Source organism: Motacilla alba, chromosome 5, assembly GCF_015832195.1.
Source record: "Motacilla alba alba isolate MOTALB_02 chromosome 5, Motacilla_alba_V1.0_pri, whole genome shotgun sequence".
Lineage (NCBI taxonomy): Eukaryota > Metazoa > Chordata > Aves > Passeriformes > Motacillidae > Motacilla > Motacilla alba.
The window spans coordinates 32938120-32960879 of record NC_052020.1 but is presented as its reverse complement, the minus strand read 5'-3'; the positions used below and the strand labels follow the sequence as shown (position 1 = coordinate 32960879).

Sequence of the window (22760 nt, the reverse complement as noted above, 5' to 3'; positions counted from 1 at the left end):
GGCATCTTGTCTGGTGGACAACTGACTTGTTCTCCTTCAAGGAAGCATTCTGCTGGGACAGATGATTCCCCATTTGCCTCAGCCTGGTCTCTGCAGCACAGCAGCAGTGATTATTCCTGGCTCTTTGATCTGGAATGATGGGGTGGCTATTATCACAACTCTACTGTCACCTGTCCAGGTGGCCAGGGGAGCAGAACAAATGTTCCCCTGATGTAAGATGGAATTGAAGATATCAAAACCTTCTTTTCAGGGTGAAGACTCTGTTCCCTCATAGCTGAGGGCGTGCTAACACTGCTCTCATAACAGAGAAAAGCACTGACAGCAGCACTGTTGTACTACCCCATGCTCTCCCATCCAGGAGTTGTTTTGCTGCTGGTCCACCTGTACAGTGTCAAGCTAGGCATAAAGTTCCAGTACATGACCAAGGCTGTTGAGTCTTTAGCCTCAACTGCTTCTTGATAGAGACACTGGGGCCTAATAGATGGAGACTCTTCTTCCTTCTCAAATCATTGACTGTAGCTGTACTTCCCCTTTCAAAAGCAGTTTTTTCTTCTTTCTGCATATACTGAATACCCTCGGTGTTTCTTGGCCCATGTGTTCCATAACTCAGAGGCCAAGGGAAGTTTATATTCCCTTGTTTGCAAGTGAGTCCTGAGTGTTCTGACAGCCATGCTCTGTGTGCAGAAAGAAAAAAACAGCTAAGTTTTGATGACTGAATTGTGCTTTCTCTGTGCACAACTTAGAGATATCAAGGTGTTTTTTAATGGAACTATGCTTCTCAGATGGAAATATCTGTGATACACCTCGCTGCTCTATGGGCATGTGTTATCTGGCCTAATATCGTTGCATTGTATTATATGTGTACTTTAGCTTTGGGGAGGTACCCAACTGCAGGCTGCACACCTTAATTTAAAGCAGATGAATCTCAGCCTGAGTGACACTAAGCCATATGTTGGGTAGGCTTTCTGTGAAGCGAGTCTGTAAAGCTTAGGGGAACGCATCACTTTAAAATCAGCTTTTATCTTAGTTTTTTGACTTTTGCACGTACACATGAGATTTTTCAAGAGGCATCCCTCTGAAAAGCTCTGAAACTGAAATCTCCACATATGAGAATTTCAAGTGTCATCATGCGTCACGTAAATATACCAACTTGCAGGTTTTCTTCTAACCAAAGGACGAAAGTGACTATGAATATGCAATATTTTGAAATATTTCTTGCGAAGTTATATGAAATAAGGATGAGGGGATGAATGGCATGTAAATAGAGTAATATGTACATGAAGCAAAGAAGAGCTGAAATCTCTGTGTCTTTTACCTGTTGAAATTATAGAAGAAATATATTGATTTAAACCTGCTTTCAGGTAAATAAAATTTGGAAAATCTTCTCAAAAAAGATTAGAGAAATCCTTAAACATCTAAAAATCTTAGGCACAATGACAGGGGGTTATTGCTTTGGTTATAGCTCATCCTTCTTAGCAGTTAATATTCATATAAACTAAATGTTCAGTCTGTTCATTACAGCTTTAATTCAAACATGTCACGTTGGTTTTACTATTTTATTTATGTGCATTCTTCTAGTCCAAGACTTTTGTCACTCTGTTCATCTCATTAAATATGTGTACTTCCACTCAGTAAATATGGGTACTTTCAAAAATGATGCCTCAGTTTAGTAACAGATGCTTCTTAAAATATTTAGAATTTCTAAGTGTAAAGAAGCCATCAGTAGCATTCTGATTTGTGTATAAATATTTATTTAGCACACATTCTGGCCAATGTACTGCCCTTGATTTTCGTGTAAAACTTACAGTAACTTCAATGGATATTCTAAGCTCATGACTAGAGGAAAATATGGTTAATTCAGCAACCCAGCTGCTTTTCTATCCCAGAATAGCAAGCAGTGCCTCTAGTGAAGGAGATGGTGAAAGAGGAGACTTTGTGTCATTCTTAGCTTTCTGTTGCTGGGCTCACATTTGGGTAACAGCTCAAGTTAGAGCAGGCTCAGGACTTTTCTAATTCACTTCAGAGACTTCTAGCTAGGTTCCTGCCAGCTAAGAGAACAGTGGTAAGAAGTTGAGATCAATGGTCAGAAAAGCTCTATCAATATTTGCTAAAATTCCTGTGAGAGGCTTCTATGTGATGAAGTTCCTGTGTGGAAAAAAATTAATATTAAATAAATCTGTTTGATGGAGAAATTTCATCACTGAAATTACATTTTAAGGCAAATAATTTCCTTTCTGCTAGTACTGACATGAGAAGTGCTATAGAAATTTGGGTCTAGTTGCAGCATCATTGCAAAAGTACATTCTTGATCACATCTCTTTTCTCACAATCAAGGAAAAAAATAAACATTGCAGACAAAACTGTAACATGTCTAATATGCAGCATAAAACTCAATAAAGACAGCAATTGTAAGATGCTAAGAGCTAGCTCCAGTTTCCTAAAACTTTCATCCTTGCTTTTCTCCAAATTCTCTAGGTTTTGGTAGACATTTCCATAAGCATTTCAGGATTTAAAAGGAGTATAAAGTGGCAATAAAAGAGAATACCTACAGAAAACAGCAGATTCACACCTGTATCATACAAAAAAAAAAAAAAAGACTTTTAATAATTCCTTTTATTGAAAAAAACCCTTCTACTGTAATATAAATGACAATATTACCCAACAAATCATTTTAGCTTATTAGCAAATAGACATTTTTCCTCCACTAATTGCATTAGCATCAGACACATTATTCAACATCTGAGAGGATTCCTCCAGAGATATTCTCTCTACCTAAGTACCTGCTATTTTAAGACTCAGAGTATAAAATTCAAGGTATAGTACACTATAGCAAACACCGTTGGCAAGATGCTGGTCCAAGGTTGCTCTCAGCGTGATGAAAAAATTCTAACCTGTTTTGATCTTAACCTGTTTTGATCTTAAAAATTATCCTCAAATTGGCTGCTACACTTGGAGTGTCTAGATAGCTTAGGAGATTTCTACTTCATTTAGTTGGACCGTATTGTCACTAGCAGGAATCTCTCTGGTCTGCTGTGTTTTCAGGATCATCGTAGAAACAAAATAAACAAGAAATTGAGGAAATAATCTGATTTTCTGTGGCTCAGCAAGCTGCTTTTGCAAACACATACTAGGGATTAAAATTAATACTCCAAAAAATGCACAGATAAAATAATGCTACAGCATCTAGAGCGTGTTTTCCTTTATGTCAATAGGATTTGAGTGCAGTGCATTAGGAGTACAAAGGGGAGACACCATGCATAGCTGGCTTCTTCAGTTTAGGAACAGTCTTTTACTTTTTTAATTGCAGTGGCCACGGAATTCTGTTTCTCCTCCTTCACCGTGTCAGCAAGGCACATTCTAGTGCCACAGGCAAAGCTGGACACTCACCATAGCCATGTGCTCCTAACTGCCCTACACACCCAGATGACTTTGGAGAATGACAGGCCACAGCCTGCATCATCACCAGTCAGCTTCTCACATCTTCCTGCACTCACACCCTCAGGCACTCTTTTACACACCATGGCAGCCCACGGGCAACAGCCAGCTCCATGACTCGGACTAGAACTCACAGATGGGGTTTAACAGAGCCATACAGACTGGCACCAGGGACACTGGAAGGAGTCCAGCGGAGAGGAAAAATTTCAGCCACATGCCCAAATCATGTCAAGTGTGTAAGAGTCAAGCCACACATAAAGACATCCTGGGAGCAGTCAGGAACTGGAATGGCAGAGAGCAGAAGTAGAACAGCTGATAACTCAGCATAATGACACTTTCATGTTAGAACAATAGTTTTTTAACAATGAGATATCAGTTCTCTTGTGAGTGATTTTGTTGTCACAGGACTGATTTCTCCTTCACTCGCATGGACTTTGAAGATTCCCTTTTCTAACAGATGATTTAAAAAAAGCTGTTTAAAAGCTGCTTCACAGAACTAGTCATTATATGAAGAAATACAATTTATTTGCTTAACCTGGAGAAAGAACATTACAGGAGAGCATAGAAAAGTCACTTCTGTAATTTCAATTTTCCTTATGATAACTGCCTCTCAGACACATCTCATCCACAGCCATCAGACCATAAAACCAGGCTATTAAGTTAAAACTAACACTTTAAAAATCCACAAAACCTTGTGCTAGGAATATGAACCATTACCACTTCAGTTATTTAGGAGGTCTGGGCATTTTCAACATCATTACAAGGGGCCATTAGATGGACTGAATCCATAGTCTTTATTGATTTAAGAGTCATCCAACTGTACTTAGGTAAGTGTTACTCAAATGAGCTACTATTGAGAGATTATGACTTTTGGAGTTTTACATTTATACTAGGAGGCAGTCAGGAAAACTAAACATTAGATCCAGCATCTTGGTTTGAAGCCTAAGGTGTCAGTAACTTCAATTAAGTTTCTTTTGTCTCTATCTCCTATTTGCCTCACTAATTTTCTTGTTGGCTCTGGGTGTGTGAGAGCAGACCACAGCCACATGAAAAACACAGCACACAGCAGAAAGCAGTTTCAGTGATAAAACTGTTTTTCTGTGGTTTATTATTGCTTTTTTCCTCTTTTGAATTTTTCTGTAGAAATATGTAGGAATACTTATATATGTATGTTTTGACTTTCTGCAAACCTTGTGTGGGGGTACAGCTGCCACCCACACACACACCTCGGGCCACACTATGATCTCAGAAACTGCTCCTCGGGCCTTGGCCTTGATGAACAGCACTGGGGCTGAGCTACCCTTGAGCTTATCAGAAACATCGTCTCTTCCTGGGAACCTGTTACCTAACAAGCTCCTGGTTTTTAACAAACAGCCTTGGAAACTTATTTTTCTTGCCTGCACAACAACACAAGTGGAGCAATTTTTTTTTGTACCAAGCTTTCAAAGAAAGTTACTGAGCCGACTTTTATCCAGGATAGAAAATTACTGTGACTGAAGACAACTCTCTAGCAACCCTATAAACAGCAGTCCTAAGTGAGACCCTTGGAGCCCTCCTGAACCACAGGGGGCTTCAACCAGCACTTGCCCTCTGAGTGGGATGGCTCTCAGCTGAACTCTGCTCTCACTGAACTGCTCTCACTGAACACTGCTGGGCTGATACCCCCCAGGCAGCCCTTTGCCCACTGAGAAGATGCAGTGGCATGTGATGTGGGAACTTCACTGAACTTGAGGGAAGTTTTTCACAGGTATATACCCTGGACATACTCCTTTAGTTCTCTGCGTGTTTGAGTGTGAATCTGCTGAAAGAAACATGCCATGAATGTTGCTCTCTTGGATTCTGAAGTATGTTTTTAATTTGTGAGTTACTGTAGTGCTATATAAATTCTACAGAATCTTTGGAAAGTGGTTTAAATTAAGTGCTTTTAAGTGCTGTTACTTTAGGCTTAAACTGTTGGTCAAATCTGGCGCTAAGTTTGGGGCTAAGTCTGGGGCAAGGGGCTCCCCTCTGAACCTTGTGACTTGACTGGAGGGTCCCCCTTATTTCTTTTATCCTTACCCTTTTCCATCCTCAGCCTTTTTCCATCACCAGCATCCACACAGATTATTTTAGTTTGATTTCAGTCATAGATTGATTTATTTTATATTTTAGTCTGATTTTTTTTGTGGAAGAGGTTTTACAGTGACTTCTGTGAGCCAGAGAGAAGTTTGGTAAGAGGATCCATGTTTACCCCTGAAAGAATTTTCTACCAAGGTCATTGACATAGAAACCAAGAAAGAAAGAAGGATAAATAAGAGAAACCTGTTACTGCCTATTGCAGTAAGTACTTTGTCTGTCATGATCAATGAGTAAAGTGTAAACTAATGAGTTTTGTACGAATGTATAAAAAGCATGCATGCTAGAATAAACTAGCAGTTTGAAGCCTTCTGAAAATGGAGTGTGTTGCTTTGTATTGTCTCCATCTCAACTACAGTATTTGTTTGTATGCTTTAACCATCTAATTAGTAGAGTGAATGTTGCCAACAAACCTTGTTGTGCTTTCACTTTTACATTAAACTGCTTTTGATACCTTTGCTAGTGATTCCTTGAGCCACCTAAAACAGTCATTTGTGACACACTGCAATGATAGTGCAGCATGAACATTTTAAAGGTATCCATAGCCACATCTAGACAGCAAATGTGATCAGTTAGTACTGCAGTTGAATAATTTGTCTTAAAAAATCCGTTTTACTTTTTTTTCCGCTTGTTTTAAAATATTTGACCCTTCTTCTATTCCACACAGAAAAACCCCAGTGCTAAACCCATGCTGTTGGAGCCAAGCTCTCCTCAGCAGAAGGACCCACCGTTTTCCTCTGTAGAATATGCTTTGGTTCTGCACAGTCTCAAACAATCCACTACTTCAGTACTATTAGATTATTAGTATTAGCCATCAGTTCATTCTAACAAAACTACAGGCAATGTTTCTGCCACCAAAGATACTTAAAAGATTGATTGCTTGAACTTGCCTCGAAGCACTATGGAAAATGACTGACATACTAATCAACAAGAAGCGTTACTGTGAACGCGGAGAAAACTGTTCTAGTTCAAACATTACTTTTCAAATTATTCAGAAAGTAACACTTCCTGCAAATGTCTATTCATCCCTCAAAGTATTTTTGTATTACTTTCTCTTCATTTTATTTAAATTGGTATTTTCAAAATATGAACGTTTTGTATTCTCTAAACACTACTCCCATAGCATTTTTAAATGACTGTAACTCCTTAAGAAAGATGTTACTATCTTTAAACATATTTATATTTTATAACAAAAAATATCTGAAACCTCACCTATTGTTCTAACATATGAAGTTATTTTGATGTGCAGTCTTTTCTGCATAATGAATGTTAGGTAGTTTCAAAACTCTGGTTTGCACATAAAGCACACTCTGAAAGTACAATATAAATAAAATAGTTTATTACCAGTATTTTAAAAGAGCTCTACAATATGCTTTCAAAACATTTTATACAGCATTTTGTCTTTCAATATGAAACAATTCACACAAGGAGAAAAAAATCTCAATATATAACTATAATCATCATTAATATACAGAATTTGTCTGTCATACAAAAAGCAGAGTAACTACAGACTGTTTCAAAGTATTTTTCCTAGTTTTATTCTTGCTGAAAATGGAAAAGAATAACATGTATGAAAATAAAACTCCTTTTACCCTTCATATTCACCAAGTACCACAAGATTCGTGCCATTTCAAAACTAAAAAAAAAAAAAAATCCAACCCATTTTACTTAAATAAATATGGTACTTTTTAAATACTAAAAAATTGTCATGTATCTTACAGGTATGTTAATTTAGAAACAGGAATAAAAACTTCAGGATTCAGCTATTCAGAAGTTGCATAACAAAGAAAGTATCCTAAAAGGTAGTTTTTCAGAAGACAAAACAGAAGAATCAAACTTCATTCTTGTTCATGATGTATGAAGCTCCACTGCACTTGCACTTCTTGCCAGCCCCACTGGCACAATGGACAAAACCATCTATGTACCAGAAAGTAAAACTACAGATTCTATTAATACAAAATCAGAATTACTTAATTTCAGCTAAAAGTAATTTTCAGTCTCTTATATTTAACATAATGAGAACATGACTTCATGACAAAACTGCTGAGTTATTATCACATCTTAGAGAACATTTCTTTTACTGGTTCACTATGTATGCTAGAAGGAAAGGAGACTGAACAGAGAGTAAGCCCATTTTTAACCTAAATGATAATTTCTTGTCTTCTTTTCTTACAGAAAAATAGTTCAGTAAAGTATAAATTGGCCAAAAATGCTAGAGAAGGCAAGGGATTTACAAGGAAGTAGTTAATGAAGTGGTGAAATAGATAAATTTATTATAAATCCTAATATTATAGCATTGTCTCCTTGTATTTTACATAAAAAGGGAAATTATCTAATTCCTCATGTATAGCTCTCCAAGCACATTAAGTGTAAATAACAAAGCAGGTTTTTTTTTTCTATCCTATAGGAAATAGAACCTTCTGTAATATCCATCAATATTCTTCTCATTGAATTTTCTCCCCTTTTTCTACTCTCTTCTCTTTTATCTAAAAATAACCTTTTCTTTAAAGTATGGGATAAATACAGCAATAATCCTTTGCTTGGAACATATGGGGAGCCGGAAGAAAGTAAAAGGACCATTTTTTTCATATTCTCAAAATTACCTTTTTGTCTTTACTGATAGTTTAAAAGTGTTACATTTTCCCATATAGTATTTTAGTTCAGTGATAATTATCTTACTCACGGAACATTGTACATTACTGCAACACTAGTGATACAACATGAATGTGTATTTATAAACTTAATCAAGCCAAAGGGAATGCAAAGAGCATGTGGGTTTGTTGCATTTAAAAAAAAAATCTCAACATGAATATCTCACAAATTATATTAAGCAGACAGTTCTGAAGACAGTAAATTAACTTCACCAGGTCATCTCTGTAATAGAAAATATAATCCCCTTTAGTTGTTTGGCCTAATATAAATATTTTATAATTATGGAACCAAAAAAATGTAAAAATTATATCATAGGACATTACCCTGTTTTGATAAAACTAATATATCCTCTGCTTGTTCCTCAGTGGAGCTAAGCTTTAAGCTCTCTTTAAAGTGAATAAGGTTGTGTCTTTTCAAATGTGGGGCCTGTCTGAATTTTTTTCCACAAACTAAACATTCAAATGGCTTCTGTCCAGCATGCATTAGGTGATGTCTTTCAAGCTTAGAAGGAGATTTAAAAGTTTTAAAGCAGATACTGCATTGATATAATTTGTTAACAGCTTCACTTTTTTCACTACCTTCAGGAAAATCATGCCAATAGCTTTGCTCTGTTTCCAACAATTTACTGCACAAATACGGCTGTGGGTTTCTATTGCTGGTGTCAAGAACAAAATCCCCTGACTCAATTTCAACTTTGATTTCAGCTGCTTGGTTTGACTGAATCAGCTCAAATTCTTGAAAGCCAGATGGCTGTGAAGGTGTTTGAGAGTAACCTGAATAACCCACAAGCTGAGAAGACATAAATTCAGTGTGATCTCCCTGGTGATTGAAAAGTTTGCTCAGGTTTACAAATTCTACCTGGCAAACGGGGCTTTTACAGGCTCTCTTTTCAGTATGGGTGAGCTGATGTCTTTTTAAGTGAGCTGACTGTCTAAATGCCTTCCCACAAACATTACAGCCAAAGGGCTTTTGTCCCGTGTGTATAAGATAATGTCTTTGAAGTTTGGATGAAGATGGAAAAATTTTTTCACATCTGTCACATTTACACACTTTGTGTCTGTTACGTGTATTTTTTGCAGAAGATGAAAAAGCAGAATGAAGTACTTCTGGATTATCAAAAAAACTATCATTTGATGAACTACAAAAAGCATCATCTTTATTATCCACTGAATCACCAACATTTAACATGCTTTTACCGGGAAGCACACCTTTCAAATTACTGCCCAAGTCAGGAGGTTGTGGGTACTCTTGCCAAGGTAATTGCACAGCAAATGTTCTTTTCATCCGACTACAAAGCGACTTGCGCACGCCACGCCTGCTCCGGCGGTCCTTGGAAGGTTTAGTGGACACATGCTGATCACAACACTGATCCCTAGCTGTAACCAGGTCAGGACTTCCAACGCGACCTGATTTTATTTTTTTTCTGTCAGTCAGAGAAAAATCTGTTGCCTTTCCTCCATTATACTTCAGTTTCATCAGGCTCTTATTTTTCCTGTTGACTGCATGTCTGCGTGCTGTTGTACCATTATTTGAACTTCTGCTTTGGTCTTTTGGATAACAACATTTGTGTAACTTTAGAAAATGCTCTGCTTCAAAACACTGGTCACATGCTGGGCACTGAAAGGGTACAATATAAATTGAGTGCACATCATGTGGGTCATTCTTCTGTGGCTTGTGTGTATCAGCATTCTCAAAACTATCCCATTTTCCTTCCAACATGTTGTGAGGTCTGGGATATTTAAGAGTCTTTGCTTTGCATACAATACTGGGGAAAGTCTTATTTCTGGCATGGAGCTGTTTATGCTTCATGAGTTTGCTCTGTATTTTAAATCCTTTCTGACAAAAACAGCACTGAAAAGGCCTTTCTTCTGTGTGTGTGAGCTGATGAATTTTCAAGTGTGTTGACTGTCTGAAAGATTTGCCACATGAAGAACACTTAAAAGGTTTCTGGCCAGTGTGAATGAGGAAGTGTCTTTCTAGCTTGGATCTTGATGGAAACGTCTTGTTACATGATTCACAAGTGTGAGTTTTCTTCTTTCTCCTTCTGGCACCATGTAGATGATCTGACTTGAGACACTGATGCAGCATCCGCCTCTCTTCAGTTGCAAAGGGTTTCCAGCACACAGAACAATGAAATATGCCACAAGTGACCCTGTCTTGCTCAGAATTCACATAGTTTTCTGTTTGCTTTGTATCATTCTCATAATTTTCATTATGAAGCTGCTGATGCTTTAAGAAAGTGATTACATTTTTGAAGTTTCTATAACAAACAATACACTTAAAAGGCAGATTATGGGTTAACTGATGCCTCTCCAGGTGGACCAACTGCCGGAATGTTTTATTGCATACATGACATTCAAATGGCTTTTGACCAGTATGTATGAGATAATGCCTAGCTAATTTTGATGGGGTTTCAAACTGTTTATAGCACATGTCACAAATATATGGCTTTCTCTTGGGTATCTTGACAGCTGTTACACAATGCTGAGTTTTTAACATTTTTAAAAGGTAATTATACCTCACCTACTCTTAATTTCTTCAGATAGGTATTTCAAGTGAAATCATCAAGTGCACACTAAGCTGGAAAGCTGTAGAAGCAGCAAATTTTCTTAGGAGAGAGATTCTTAAATCCCACTGGTTCCTAAAACAAGGAAAAGAGTATTATTTAGCCTATATTAATGCATAATTGCCAAAGTTTGTCTCTTGTTTTCTACATAAGATACCAAAAGTATCTAGATTAGCACACTCTTGATTTAATTTAAACTACTTTCCTTGTAACAGAGTAATCACTAGTTGTTAAGTGATACAGAAAAACTAGATTACTCTCCAGAAGAAAAACAAGTTTAAGTCATCTGTGCTATAAATGCATCTGTTCTTCCAAATAATACACAGTTCAAATACATTAAATTCATTTTAAAAAAATCAAGAACTTATTGTAGTAAATGTCTTCTCTACAGCAGTAATTTAACTAACAAGTATAATATTTATACAGATGAGAGAAAAAGAGAAGAACTAAGATTTCTTGCACTTCAGAAATACATTAAATAAATGCATTGTTAGTGAAAAGAAAAACACTTAGCTTCAATATATTGTTTAATTTACTATTAATGTTTCTGCATCTTATTAACTGTATCCAGCAGTATAATCAATTTTGATTTCTCCTAAAATGGCAAATACTGGAGCCCGTCAGCAAGAGCAACACCCTAGCCACAAACTATAACCATAACAAAGATGACTCCCAGAACATGGAAAAAACACAGGCTATGTTTGCTGTCTCACCATAAAGCTAGAATATCAGGCTTGTGATACCTAACCATGCATATACTGTGAAGTCATCGTGAATACCAAGGTAGTTATCATAATTATTGTTTTAGTCTAAACCAAAATAGTCAAAGAGTTCTAATTTTCTTTGAATTTTCAACACGGAACACAGCTGGGCAAGCTACTGTGCCTCAGCTCAATGACTTACAAACAAAAAAAAATAATTTGCAAGTTCCTGAGTGCATGAAAAGTTATTAAAATATTCACAAGAACATCTAGGAAGTACCTCAACCAAACATTCAGCCCAAGCCTTACACTGTGAGGCAAACCCATGTCTCGACAGCCTCCAAAGCTGTCTTAAAAACTTCCAGTGAGGGAGGTTCCTTAACCTCAGCAGGGCTCCTGCTTCAAAGTTTCACCTCCTCATGAAGCTTTTCCTTGCACCCAGCTGAGCCTTTCTTTACTACAAAGTTACTATCAGTGTTCTCTGCTACTACTTTATGTATTCAAAGTCTGCTTTCTCCCCTTTTCTTTTAAAACTAGGAAAATTCTGGGGTTTTCTAGGTATTGCTTTTAGGTTCACACACACACAAAAAAAGTTTTTAATTATATCTAGACCAATTTCACTTGGTCACTTCATTCCTAAACTGCAGCATCTACAAAAGATTAAGTATTCCAGTCCACAAGCATAGTACAAACAACAGAATAAAAACCCTCTATGATATTACCAATATAAAAGAAAAGGGATGAAGGAAGCAAACTTTAAAGCAAGAACATAACAGTTAGCACTTGAGTTGTAATATCAAACTAGCATGAATTATAATTAGTGAAAATGTCTTGTGTATCTCAAATTTATTACAAGTTCAATATTCATTCAATATACCAGCAGAATAAAAAAACTAATTTCTTCAGTGTCTCCAAAACCCCTGTCACTTCACAAAGTGATGTCCTTATTTTTAAAAATTTCATAAATATCCAAAATGCCTATTCAAAATAATTGCAAAGAATAAAAGCCTACTGCATTTTGAAGCAATTTATAATGAGATTCAAGAAACATGCACTAAAACTGAAAATATCTGGTGCATCAAGATTTTCTTAAGCTTAATGGAAAGAAAACCTGGTAATGAGGTAGAATTGTTCCATCTCTAACAGATAAGTTCCTATGTAACTGTGGGCCTTAATAAGGAACATTTGGATGTTTGCCTAAGATGTGATTGTCACTATGCTGAGGAGTTTCTTAATCTCACTGAAACAGTTCAGGGTAGATAAAGCAGTTGAGAAAGTCAAGTCTTCCTTTCCGATTCTCTTTTCCTGTAGAATTTTAACAGCTACTCAGTTTCAGTCTCCTTTTGAAGACGCAAGAAAACACAATACTTTTAGGAGAACCCCTTTTCCTTCCAGTTGTCACATCATGTGGAAGCTGGGAGTTTATACAGAGTGTGTGACACCAAATGCTTTCTAGTTGGTGCTACCATGAAGCTAAAGACAGGCAGGCTGAGAAAAGGAGAAAAGCTCTTCTGCTATGCTGAGTTTCTGTGCAGCACAAGGCAGCCTCCATTAGCAGGGGAAGAAAACCTCCTGAGGAAGAACTGTAAAGAGTGATGAATTTCAGTTAGCACACTGTCATACAGATCTAATTTACACATCAGGAAAATGCTCAAACACAGTGACATGCAAAGAAAAGAAGTCCGAAGTAAGAGACAGCTGTGGCATATTACACAAGGGATTTTGTATTTAGCTTATAAATTTTTAAAGATTCTATCTGGTGAATAGACTAGAGGAAAAGGCTCTCTAGTACAAGTCAAAAGCAGAGTAGAGCTTCTTGCTGTGATCTTCTTGCCCTGTGAAAGACTGAAGCCTCAGATAAGCTAAACTAAGGGGATGCAAGGGAAGGAGAACGGAGCCAAGACAGGGCATTACTGTGTGGCCCAAATATATTTTCAAATCCTATTTACTAAGGACAGGCATCTCCACATCTATTTCAAGGTGCTCTGTGCCTTGGACATCTAAGGAATAAACATGCTGCTGCTGAAGATCAAAAAGCAAAAGACGAGCTTGGAATATTGCTTCCTGCTAGCCTTGAAAGTACACAATCTTGTCCTAATTAGAGTTAGAAAACATACCTCACAATGTGATAAGGATTTAGTTTATGGCAAAGGTCCAATTCAATGTTACGCCGTCTCTACTTTTCATCTTGGCTGCAAGGTCATGCAGAAAGATAGAACCAAGGAGTTACGCAGCCCAGGACCCTCCTAAGTAGTATTGTTTAATAATTAACTGTTTCCTTAATATTACAGATGGCAGCAAGTTGCAACAAAACAAAAACATGATGGAAGAAAATTCTGAATTCTAATCCAGTCTTTACTAATCAGAAAAGTTTGCGTTGTAGTGTTTTGGTTTTTGGGGTTTTTTTGTTTTTTTTTTTAAAGCTCAAAAAAAAAAAAGTAAACAACCAATCAGGAAGAGGGTACTTTAATAAGAAGAAAAGCAAGACCTACAATTTAGGACAGAATAACCTCCTGGTGCAGAAAAGACCTAGAGTCTAAGTTGGAACAGAAGGTGAATATGCCAAAGGCTACCATCCATACATCCATACCAGGATGAGTGAACAGATGTAAAACTTTGAGAGGACATAAATCTTCCTTCTTACTTACTTACTACTGTATAGAATTCAGCTAGAGAAGGCTATCCAGTTCTGAATATTGCCCTTCAAACTGAGTCAAACATTTGAATTGATCAGAATTAATGAATTCAGAGAAGAGGATCAAGAATGATCTGAGCTTAAATGCAAAATATACAAGAAAATATTAAAGTAACCGGGAACATTTAGGCTAAAAAAAGAGGAGACATAACTAAAAAAACCAGAACCACACACACACCCTGCAAGACAAAGCAGAAGAATCACTTTTTAGGAAAACAGAAATAAGCTGTTCCCCAAACCATTTATTGTTGTGAATGAAAATAGCTTCAAATTACTGTAGAAAGAATTCAAGTATATTATTGTCCTTACAGCTGCAAAGTGTTTCTTAATGAGCATACAAATAAGTTATATGGGGAGATTGCTCTGCCTACATTGGTGGTCTCCAAAGAAGATTGTGCAAACACTTCTCAAATTCCCACACCCATATAGCTGACCCTACATAAGAGAATATATTCTGGTATTGTTTTTTGGTGACTCATTATTGAAATTCAAAACAAGACATTTAGGAATTGAAAATTCAATATATTTTCAAATTTTCCAGGCAGGATTCTTCTGCATTATTATTAGTATATCTTCAAATCCTTGAGGAACGCTAATGCTAACAACCTCCCAGAAACAATTATATAAGAAAACAAATTATAATAATAGATGTGTGAAGAAACATAAGGTGCCTCAGGTAACACTAATGACTGAAAAAGAAAGTGAAAATCTAGGTGCTGATTTATGAAACACAGCATGCCAGAGAGAGGAACCTGAGCACCAAGAGAAACACGTTACCCGCTGGATTTCCTCACCAGCTCCCGAGAGAAAAGTTTAGATTGCTACAATGGGAGAACAAACCACATCAGAAATGGAACCTTAGCTCGCTAGTTACACAGAAATCAGCATCGGGCATCATGCCTCCTCAAATGAACACCATTTATTCTCTCCTCTTTTCCTTGTAACTATCCGATACCCTTCCCGAAGCCAACCAAAGTAAAAGATGTATGATGGTGAAGCAGGGCTGGTTTTAGAACAAACGTACATTCTGCTTCAGGGGCCTGAGCCCCCTGCGTCTGACACAACGGGACACACGTAAATCCAGTTAGAAACCTAAGAGCAGGTGTCGAGGCGGCCCTTACGGACAGCAGACCACACACACACACACACACCTATACGCACACACACACAGGCAGCACCCCCGCCCCCGGGCCGGCTCTCCCTCGGCGCACAGCGGCTCCCTGCCGGGCCCGCGGCCGCCCGGCCCCGCCGCGCCTCCCCCCGCGCGCGGAGAGCCCCCCGGCACAGCCCGGCCCCGCGGGCTCGGCCCAGGGAAAGGGCAGCGACCGGAGGCGGAGAAGGGAGCGACCTGGAGAAGCAGATACCGCACCTCCACCTTCCTCATCTCTCCCGGGATTGCTGCCGCCTAAACTCTTCCCCCGGATGACACCGGGACAGCGGGAAACTCGGGCCGGTGCTTTCCGTTCCCCCGCGCAATCCGGCCCCGCCCGCCGCCGGGCTGCGGCCGGGACCGGGATGGCGGAAGGGGGGAGGATTCATCTATGCCCAGGCAGAACATGCCCCCGGCCCTGCTGAGGAATTTTTAATTGGGGTGGCACGTTGTTCCGTACGAACAAGACGCATTTTCTACTGCAGAGCCCAAAAGCACACAAGCAATGCCCGGTGGTTGCAGGGCTGCAAGCAAAGCCCGATGGCAGAGTGATACTCCTGTTATGTGTTAAACGCACCGCAAAGCCAAACCTTCTGGCCTAAAAGGCCGGGAAATGGTACCTGGAAGGGAAGGGAAAAAACATGATTTAAAAAAAACCCATGAATTTAGAATTCCCGGTACATCTAAAAACACCTCCAATAACTCGTGCACACAAAGGTGACGGGTTTGCCTCCTCTGCAGGAGAGCGGGAGCAAACAATGCAGCAGCTGGTGGGCTGGAGGATGGACACCGGCCCAGCAATAGTCAGATCTCCCTTGGCGGCCAGAGCCTGGCTGAGGTTACCTCAGAGGAATGGCCAGCCAAGGGCTGAAGGCATACAGAATAAAACAGAAACCTTTTATAGGTGGGTCCCGCGTCCAGTTCAGGAGTCCCCAGCACAGCACCTGCAGGAGCAAGTCCAGAAGAAGCCACAGAAAGGGACTGGAGCACCTCTCCTATGAAGACACACTGAGAGAGTTGGGGTTGTTCCGGAAGAGATAAGGCTCTGGGGAGACCCTACAGCTGCCCTCCCGTGCTTGAAGGAGGCTTATAGGACTTTCCAAGGCTTATAGTGACAGGACAAGGAGCAAAAAATTTAAACTGGAAGAGAATCAATTTAGATTGGACATAAAGAATAAATATTGCACAAGTAAGAGTGGTGAGGCACTGGAACAGGTTGCCCAGGAGCTGTGGATGCCCGATCCCTGAAGTGTTCAAGGCCAGGTTGAATGGGCTTTAAGCCACTTGGTCTAGTGAAAGATGTCCCTATCTACAGCAAGGGGTTAGACTAGATAATCTGGGTTTGGTCCCTGCCTGCCAAACTGAATCACTCTATTCTGTGATTCTGCCTCATAAAAGAACATGCAAATGACACAGCAAAGTGTAAGAGATCAGTCATAGATGTCTGTTAATACAACACAAGGACATGGATGAGGCTGGTTACATTGTCCCCATTGGGACTGAGAATATCTACTCACAAGACTTTTGACTTAGCCACCTGCATTTAGAGCTCAATATGGACTCTATTAGTTAAATCTTAAACTCTTTATCAAAAGCACATAAAGACAGATCTTGCAGATTCTTTCTGTTTTTTGAAATTTATTATTTTTACTGTATCTGCCATATCCCAGGAATTACAGAGGGCCAGCAGATGTCTTCTATGCTTTCCTTTTTCCTTTAAAAAAGAGACATTTAAAAAAGGGACAGCTTACCAACCCCCACCTTTTCAAACACTGATAATTGATTTGACCATCTTTGTAAGTGAAATTGCAATACTAAAGAAAAAATAAGTCATTCCCTGCAATAATGCTTATAAGAGGTTTATTTTTTTCATACAGATGCGTTTTCCTAAGAGCTTTACTTATTTTCTTTTGTTCATGCAGACTGAAATTAAATAATTATTTGCACGTGCAGCATTAATTTCTTAGAAAAACATGACTGCAATCTCACTCATCTTTTTTCAGCTGTCCTTTTACTGAGACTCCGTCTCAGTACAATGGATCTGACTCTTACCAGGAGAAACAGAAGAGGGCAGAACAAACAAAATACCAAAGATGTAAATTAGTAAAGTTTTAAAAAGGCTGTGGTAACTTAAATTGTCTTTCTGCTCTGGGTGTTAAGCCCTCTCTCCCAGTCCTACTGGGAATTCAAGTAGAAATCATCTGTGCTGAGGAAACTCCAAACAACTGCTGTATATATAAAAAGTAATTGTTTACTCATTAATGTTGTATACATTAATGAAAGAGAAGTTGGCAGCATTTACTAGCCTAAGGATAATTTTTGCAGGCCCCAGTGTCTGTGAAGAACTGTTCTTGAGATACCTAGAAATGTCCTTTTCTGATACCTAGGAGCAAATGTCTGTAGAACAATCACTACTACTTAGCTTAGCAACATTAGAAATCAAATTATTCTCATTGCCAGTGGTATAAATAACATCTGACCTAATTTACAACACACGAGCCAAATTGTAACACTGCAGAAGAAAATTTATTTCCATTTAAGCTGAAATGCTCAAGCAAACAGATTAGTGTTGCTTGTTGCTTTAGTAGCATACAGTCACATGTTAACCTCCCTGAAAGGGAGCCAAGTCTTGTGGTTAAAACAGGGATTGGGACAGCATAGTGCTGAAGGCTTGGAAACACAATATGGCCACAGGGAAGTCACCTAGGCTTCTAGATGTTCATCCCCTAGCTATAAAAAGTGCATAATAATTGCCATGTGCATATCATAAAGCTATTCAGAAATATTAGTCATCATTTAATAACTGCAGATCACTTGAATATATATATATATATATTTCTTTTTAAAGCATCTATTTCACTTTAAAGTGTATCCAGCCTTAGCAGCCTGCTCATGAAACCTCTGGTCTGGTCTGAAGCAAGTACACAAACAGCTGAGTTCTGCATGTGCCTGATAACAAACTAGTATAGCAGACCCACAGCTGGTGTAGATTGTTGTAGCTCTCTTGATTTTAACGAAGCTGTTGGAATGAATACCAGCTGAGAATCTTCTTGTGTAGTTCTAGAAGTTACCACAAAGTATAATCCAAAAATACTAAATTCAATCCTAGCCCAGTTATCACAAAACAGGTGAATTATTTCAATATGTTTTTGTAGAAAACACTGCAAACACACGAAGTCAATTATATGGTTTTATGATGCCAAAGAAAAAATAGGCAGGGTTTGTAGAAATCATGTTGCAACATTGTAGCAACAATGCAAGACCTCCTAGGAGTGGAAAGTGGATTTATTTTAAATCTAAACTGATTTCCGCTATTAACTTATGCCTTCCTCCAACATCTTGGTTGTGGATGTCTTTTTGTAACCTGACCACACTTATTTTCACAATCCTGTCCCACTTCAGCAAGGTATTGGGATTTACTCGCTGCCCTTTGCCTCATCTTGTGTGCTTCGAAGCTGTAGGTAGAAATGTGCTGGGATCTTGATGACCTGTTAATCGAGATGCTGTGATACACACCATTCTTGTAACTATTCTCCAGCTGGTTTTTCTTTCTGATATTTCCACACCCAGATGTTATTCATTCTCCCTGAACACTAATATTAACATTTGAAGCATTTTTCTACATGCTAAGAATCTGCAGAATATTCAGGATGTGCATGCTTTGGTATACATATTATGCTTGTTTTACTTATCTAGATAAGGTTACATTCAACACATAATAAAGCAGGAGCATATTGAAACAATCTGCATGATTGTTATCTAACTTGGCACTTGAGAGGTTTTACAGAATTAGCTCTAGTGATAAGCATAGTGTTACATGCAAGATCATTTTAAATTTTTTTTCCAAAGAAAATACAATTTAAAAAATAAATGAAGAAAGAATTCCTAAACTTTTCTTAAATAAAAATTGTGCAATAGAATAGTTTCACTGGCTAGTGTTGAATTTCAAGATCCTGAAGTGCTGAGTGTTCCTTCATTTGTGAAAGAAAATTTTGCACAAGAACATAAGTTATGTAATCCTTTTACATTATTATTCTAAATGCATATTGCTCCACTTCTTGGAGAAGGCACACTATCTAGAGTAGGTATTAACATCTCAGTCTCAATTTTAACAGAAAATGAGTGATTAGTCTTTTTGTGGGTATATGCTGTAGTCTATTGATATGGAAAGCCAGATCTCATTCAAATACATTTCTGTTCCCATTAATTTTTAGGATGCATAAGATTTTGCCTTAAAATATTGTGAAGATGCCTCTGCAAGCTGACAGTTGGCAATTCAATTACATGAGTTGCAGGGACAGTCTGTGAGTTAACTGCAACACATTATCATTAATCTGCTCTTGTCTGCTTTTGTAAGGTGTTCCCTACTTTAAACACAAGCTGTATATGCAATGTGTTACAGCGATTCCCCTGGTGTTATTTTTATTGTGTTATAGGCTAAATAGACACATAACACAGTATATAACTTGCTAATGTGTCAATTAATGCCACCTCGGGGCTGCAGTAAATTGCAAAAGCTTTTAAAACTGTGAATATGCATTTAATGTTAGTCTTAGGTTTCTTCCTTTTCCTCTTGCCCTATTTTCTGCTTCTTTTTTTTTCCCTAAATAGTCCATCTTAAAGCCCTCTGGTGCATAACAATGAATTGCCTTGAGGGAAGATAGCTGTTTAATGAATCTCAGAAATATGTATTCTACACATGCAAGTATCATATTTTATTTGATTAATCACTGTGTGTCAAGAGCTCCATAAATTCTCTCTGTATGCTCAAAACAGAAAACAACTTGTAATGAAATTTTTGAGAAGAATAAACGTTATTCAGCCAGACTTACAAAAACATAGGGAAAAGAAAGAGAAATTTCCAAAGAATATGATGAAATTTTAAAGACAACACATTCTACTCATTTAATTCTATGAGATATAAGAATATTTATATTTCAGTGCCTTTAAGAATCACTTTCATTAACTTTTGGGCTTTGTCTAGCAATATATTATGCTTTGTTTAGCAGTATATTTCAAAATAGTTTTCTTATCTGGTATAATGTACTTATACACAAACCAGTGTATGTAGATGTTCATTTGTTGAGTGAAAAACCCACAAATTGCTGGCTCACAGCTCCTAATCTCTTCAATCCCTTAAGAATCCCTGCTTTGAAATTAGTTGCAGGCTCTATCAATTTTATCTGTTTAAATGGACAAACCTAATTACTACAGAAGAGCAATTGATTTTTAAATTACCACTGATTGCACAGTGGGTGTCTCAGTGGGAAGACAGGTACATTCAGGCTCTCAAATGGAATCAATGTATTAATTAATCTCCAGATTGACATACTCTATAGAAGTTCCCCTTCTCTTCACCTCCTTCCTGTAGATTCATTTGTTTCAATTTAAAAGAAATTTCTGATGATACAGAAGTGAAAAATTAAAATGCCATATAAAATTGCACATGCTGTGTCGAATATGTGAGTTTTGAGTTTCTGACTTCGCACATCTGGTGCCATTTGCTAGCTTAGGTGGACACTCAGTGATAAAGTATTCCCTATATCACTGAAACATTAAATTGTACAATATAATTCCAAGGTATATGTATGCATGCAGGAGCTGAAAATTACCTTTTATTAAATGGAAATTAATTCCTTTCATGGAATTAGTACAATTAACATAAACAAAAACAGATATGGAGAAAACAAAACATGTTCTCATTACTGTGCCCACTGCTGGCCTTCCCAGTAGAAGGTAGAGCTGGAAATTCTGGAATGAGTCCAGGAAAAAGGCACTAAGATGATTAAGTAGCATCTGCTCCGTAAGGAGAAGCTCAAAGAGCTGTGACTGTTTAGCCTCAGAAAGAGAAGACTTAGCAGGATCTTATCAATGGGTTTAAATACATTTTGAAGTGGGAGGCAGGGAGGGAAGAAGCTGGAGCTGGACTCCTCTCAGTGGTTGCCACTGCAAGGGCAGGAGGCGCAGACTGAAATCCAGGAAATTTCACTGAAACATGAGGAAAAAAATCCTCAACTTTTTTGCTTTGAAAATTGTAAGACACTGGAAGAGGAAGATGTTGTGAGGTCTCCATCATTGGAGATATTAGGGAAAAAATTAAATGTAGTTGGAGCTGAGGTTTGAAAGATAAAAGGATCTAACATTTAAACTGGCTTATAGGTCTGTGGACCATAGCTTTAGTTAAGGAGAAATAAATGAGCTAGGAACAAAATAGTCAAAATTACTGCTGGACAGATCAGTTTCTGTGTCATTCCCTGGGACAAAAGTGTCAATAAGAATATTCAGAACAAGTTATCCCCAGATTTGATCGACAATAGTGAATGATTACTGAATCAAATAGAGCTGATTCTATTTTAGAACTGATTTACATTTGATTTTTGAAGTGGTATGTGCACTAAAGAATAGCTGGTCATAAAAACAACCTTTTAAGTGATGACATACAGATAACATTTTGATTAGCTAATGGTTTAATAGAAGTTAGTCTTCAGGTTTATTGATTTCAAAAGAAAGGGTGAATTTCACTAAATTAGAATTAATTAAACAAAATAGTGGTCAGCAAGGAAAGCTAAACATCAGTGATGCAAAGTATAGTGGTGAAATAAGATTTACTGAAAATCAAACATTATAAATCTTTAAAAAAATAGATAACAAAAGGTTCTTTGTCCACATAAATTTAAAAGAACATTAAGTGACATCCCTATTCTCTGAAGATAAAGGAACAATGGAGGATAAACCATGGATGGTCCAAAATGCATTGAATATTCAAAATGCAATGGATATTTTGCCTCAGTTTTCAGTATGGATCACTAGGTAGGTGAAAAGAGAGGGAAACTGAGAATCTTAAGTAGCAGCAAAACTTGTAAAGCTTGAAGTGCAACAATTAGGAAAGCTGTATGTTTATTTTTCCAGAAGTATAACAGCAGTAGAACATTAAACACTTGACCACCTGTGGCACCAGGAAATTGGATTTGATGAGCTATGAAATCCTTTCTATTCTTAAACTCCAGTGCCCCTGTATTGACTTGCTCAAAAACTCCTGTCTGTCAATACAATTAGTTTTCTCTACACTGCAGAGAATCTTGACAAATCAGATTACTTGATAACTCAATAAATATGTTGAAATTTAATAGATGTGCTTAATGTCAACTAAAGTCATATTGCAGGAAGGATACAATTAGCTTGGAGAAAAATATACTTTTGTCTTTTAAGGCTAGATATTTACTTGCATAAGATCTATAGGATTGGATATTAAGGTAAAAGATATTTTCTGTCTCACAGTGCTTTACCCTTCCAACTTCAGCTTTAAATTACCTTAACATGAGTAACAAAAAGAAGAAGATAGAAAATTGGTAAGTTCTCCACACAGTCCTCCAGTTATTAAAATACATTATGAATACTCATGTCAGCCTACACATTTACTTGTGTGCCCTTGACTACTCCTGAACT

The 22760-nt window shown here is 37.7% G+C and overlaps 1 protein-coding gene across 2 annotated transcripts; it reads right to left on the bottom strand.

Annotated features, from left to right (window-relative positions):
- Window positions 1–6893: 6893 nt before the first annotated feature.
- Window positions 6894–15794, bottom strand: ZNF770 (zinc finger protein 770). Of its 2 annotated transcripts, none has more exons than XM_038139339.1 (2): window positions 15513–15794; window positions 6894–10843 (listed from the first exon to the last, which is right to left on the bottom strand). In XM_038139339.1, the coding sequence occupies exon 2, from the start codon at window positions 10699–10701 to the stop codon at window positions 8512–8514; it is 2190 nt and encodes a 729-aa protein (XP_037995267.1). In that variant the 5' UTR covers window positions 10702–10843; window positions 15513–15794; the 3' UTR covers window positions 6894–8511. The 2 variants fall into 2 exon arrangements, with proteins under 2 accessions (XP_037995267.1, XP_037995268.1); XM_038139340.1 differs by having other exon boundaries at window positions 15534–15794.
- Window positions 15795–22760: the final 6966 nt, after the last annotated feature.

Bases quoted from the DNA above. Each gene is read 5' to 3' on its own strand.
- ZNF770 (XM_038139339.1), bottom strand. From the start codon at position 10,701: ATGTTAAAAACTCAGCATTGTGTAACAGCTGTCAAGATACCCAAGAGA.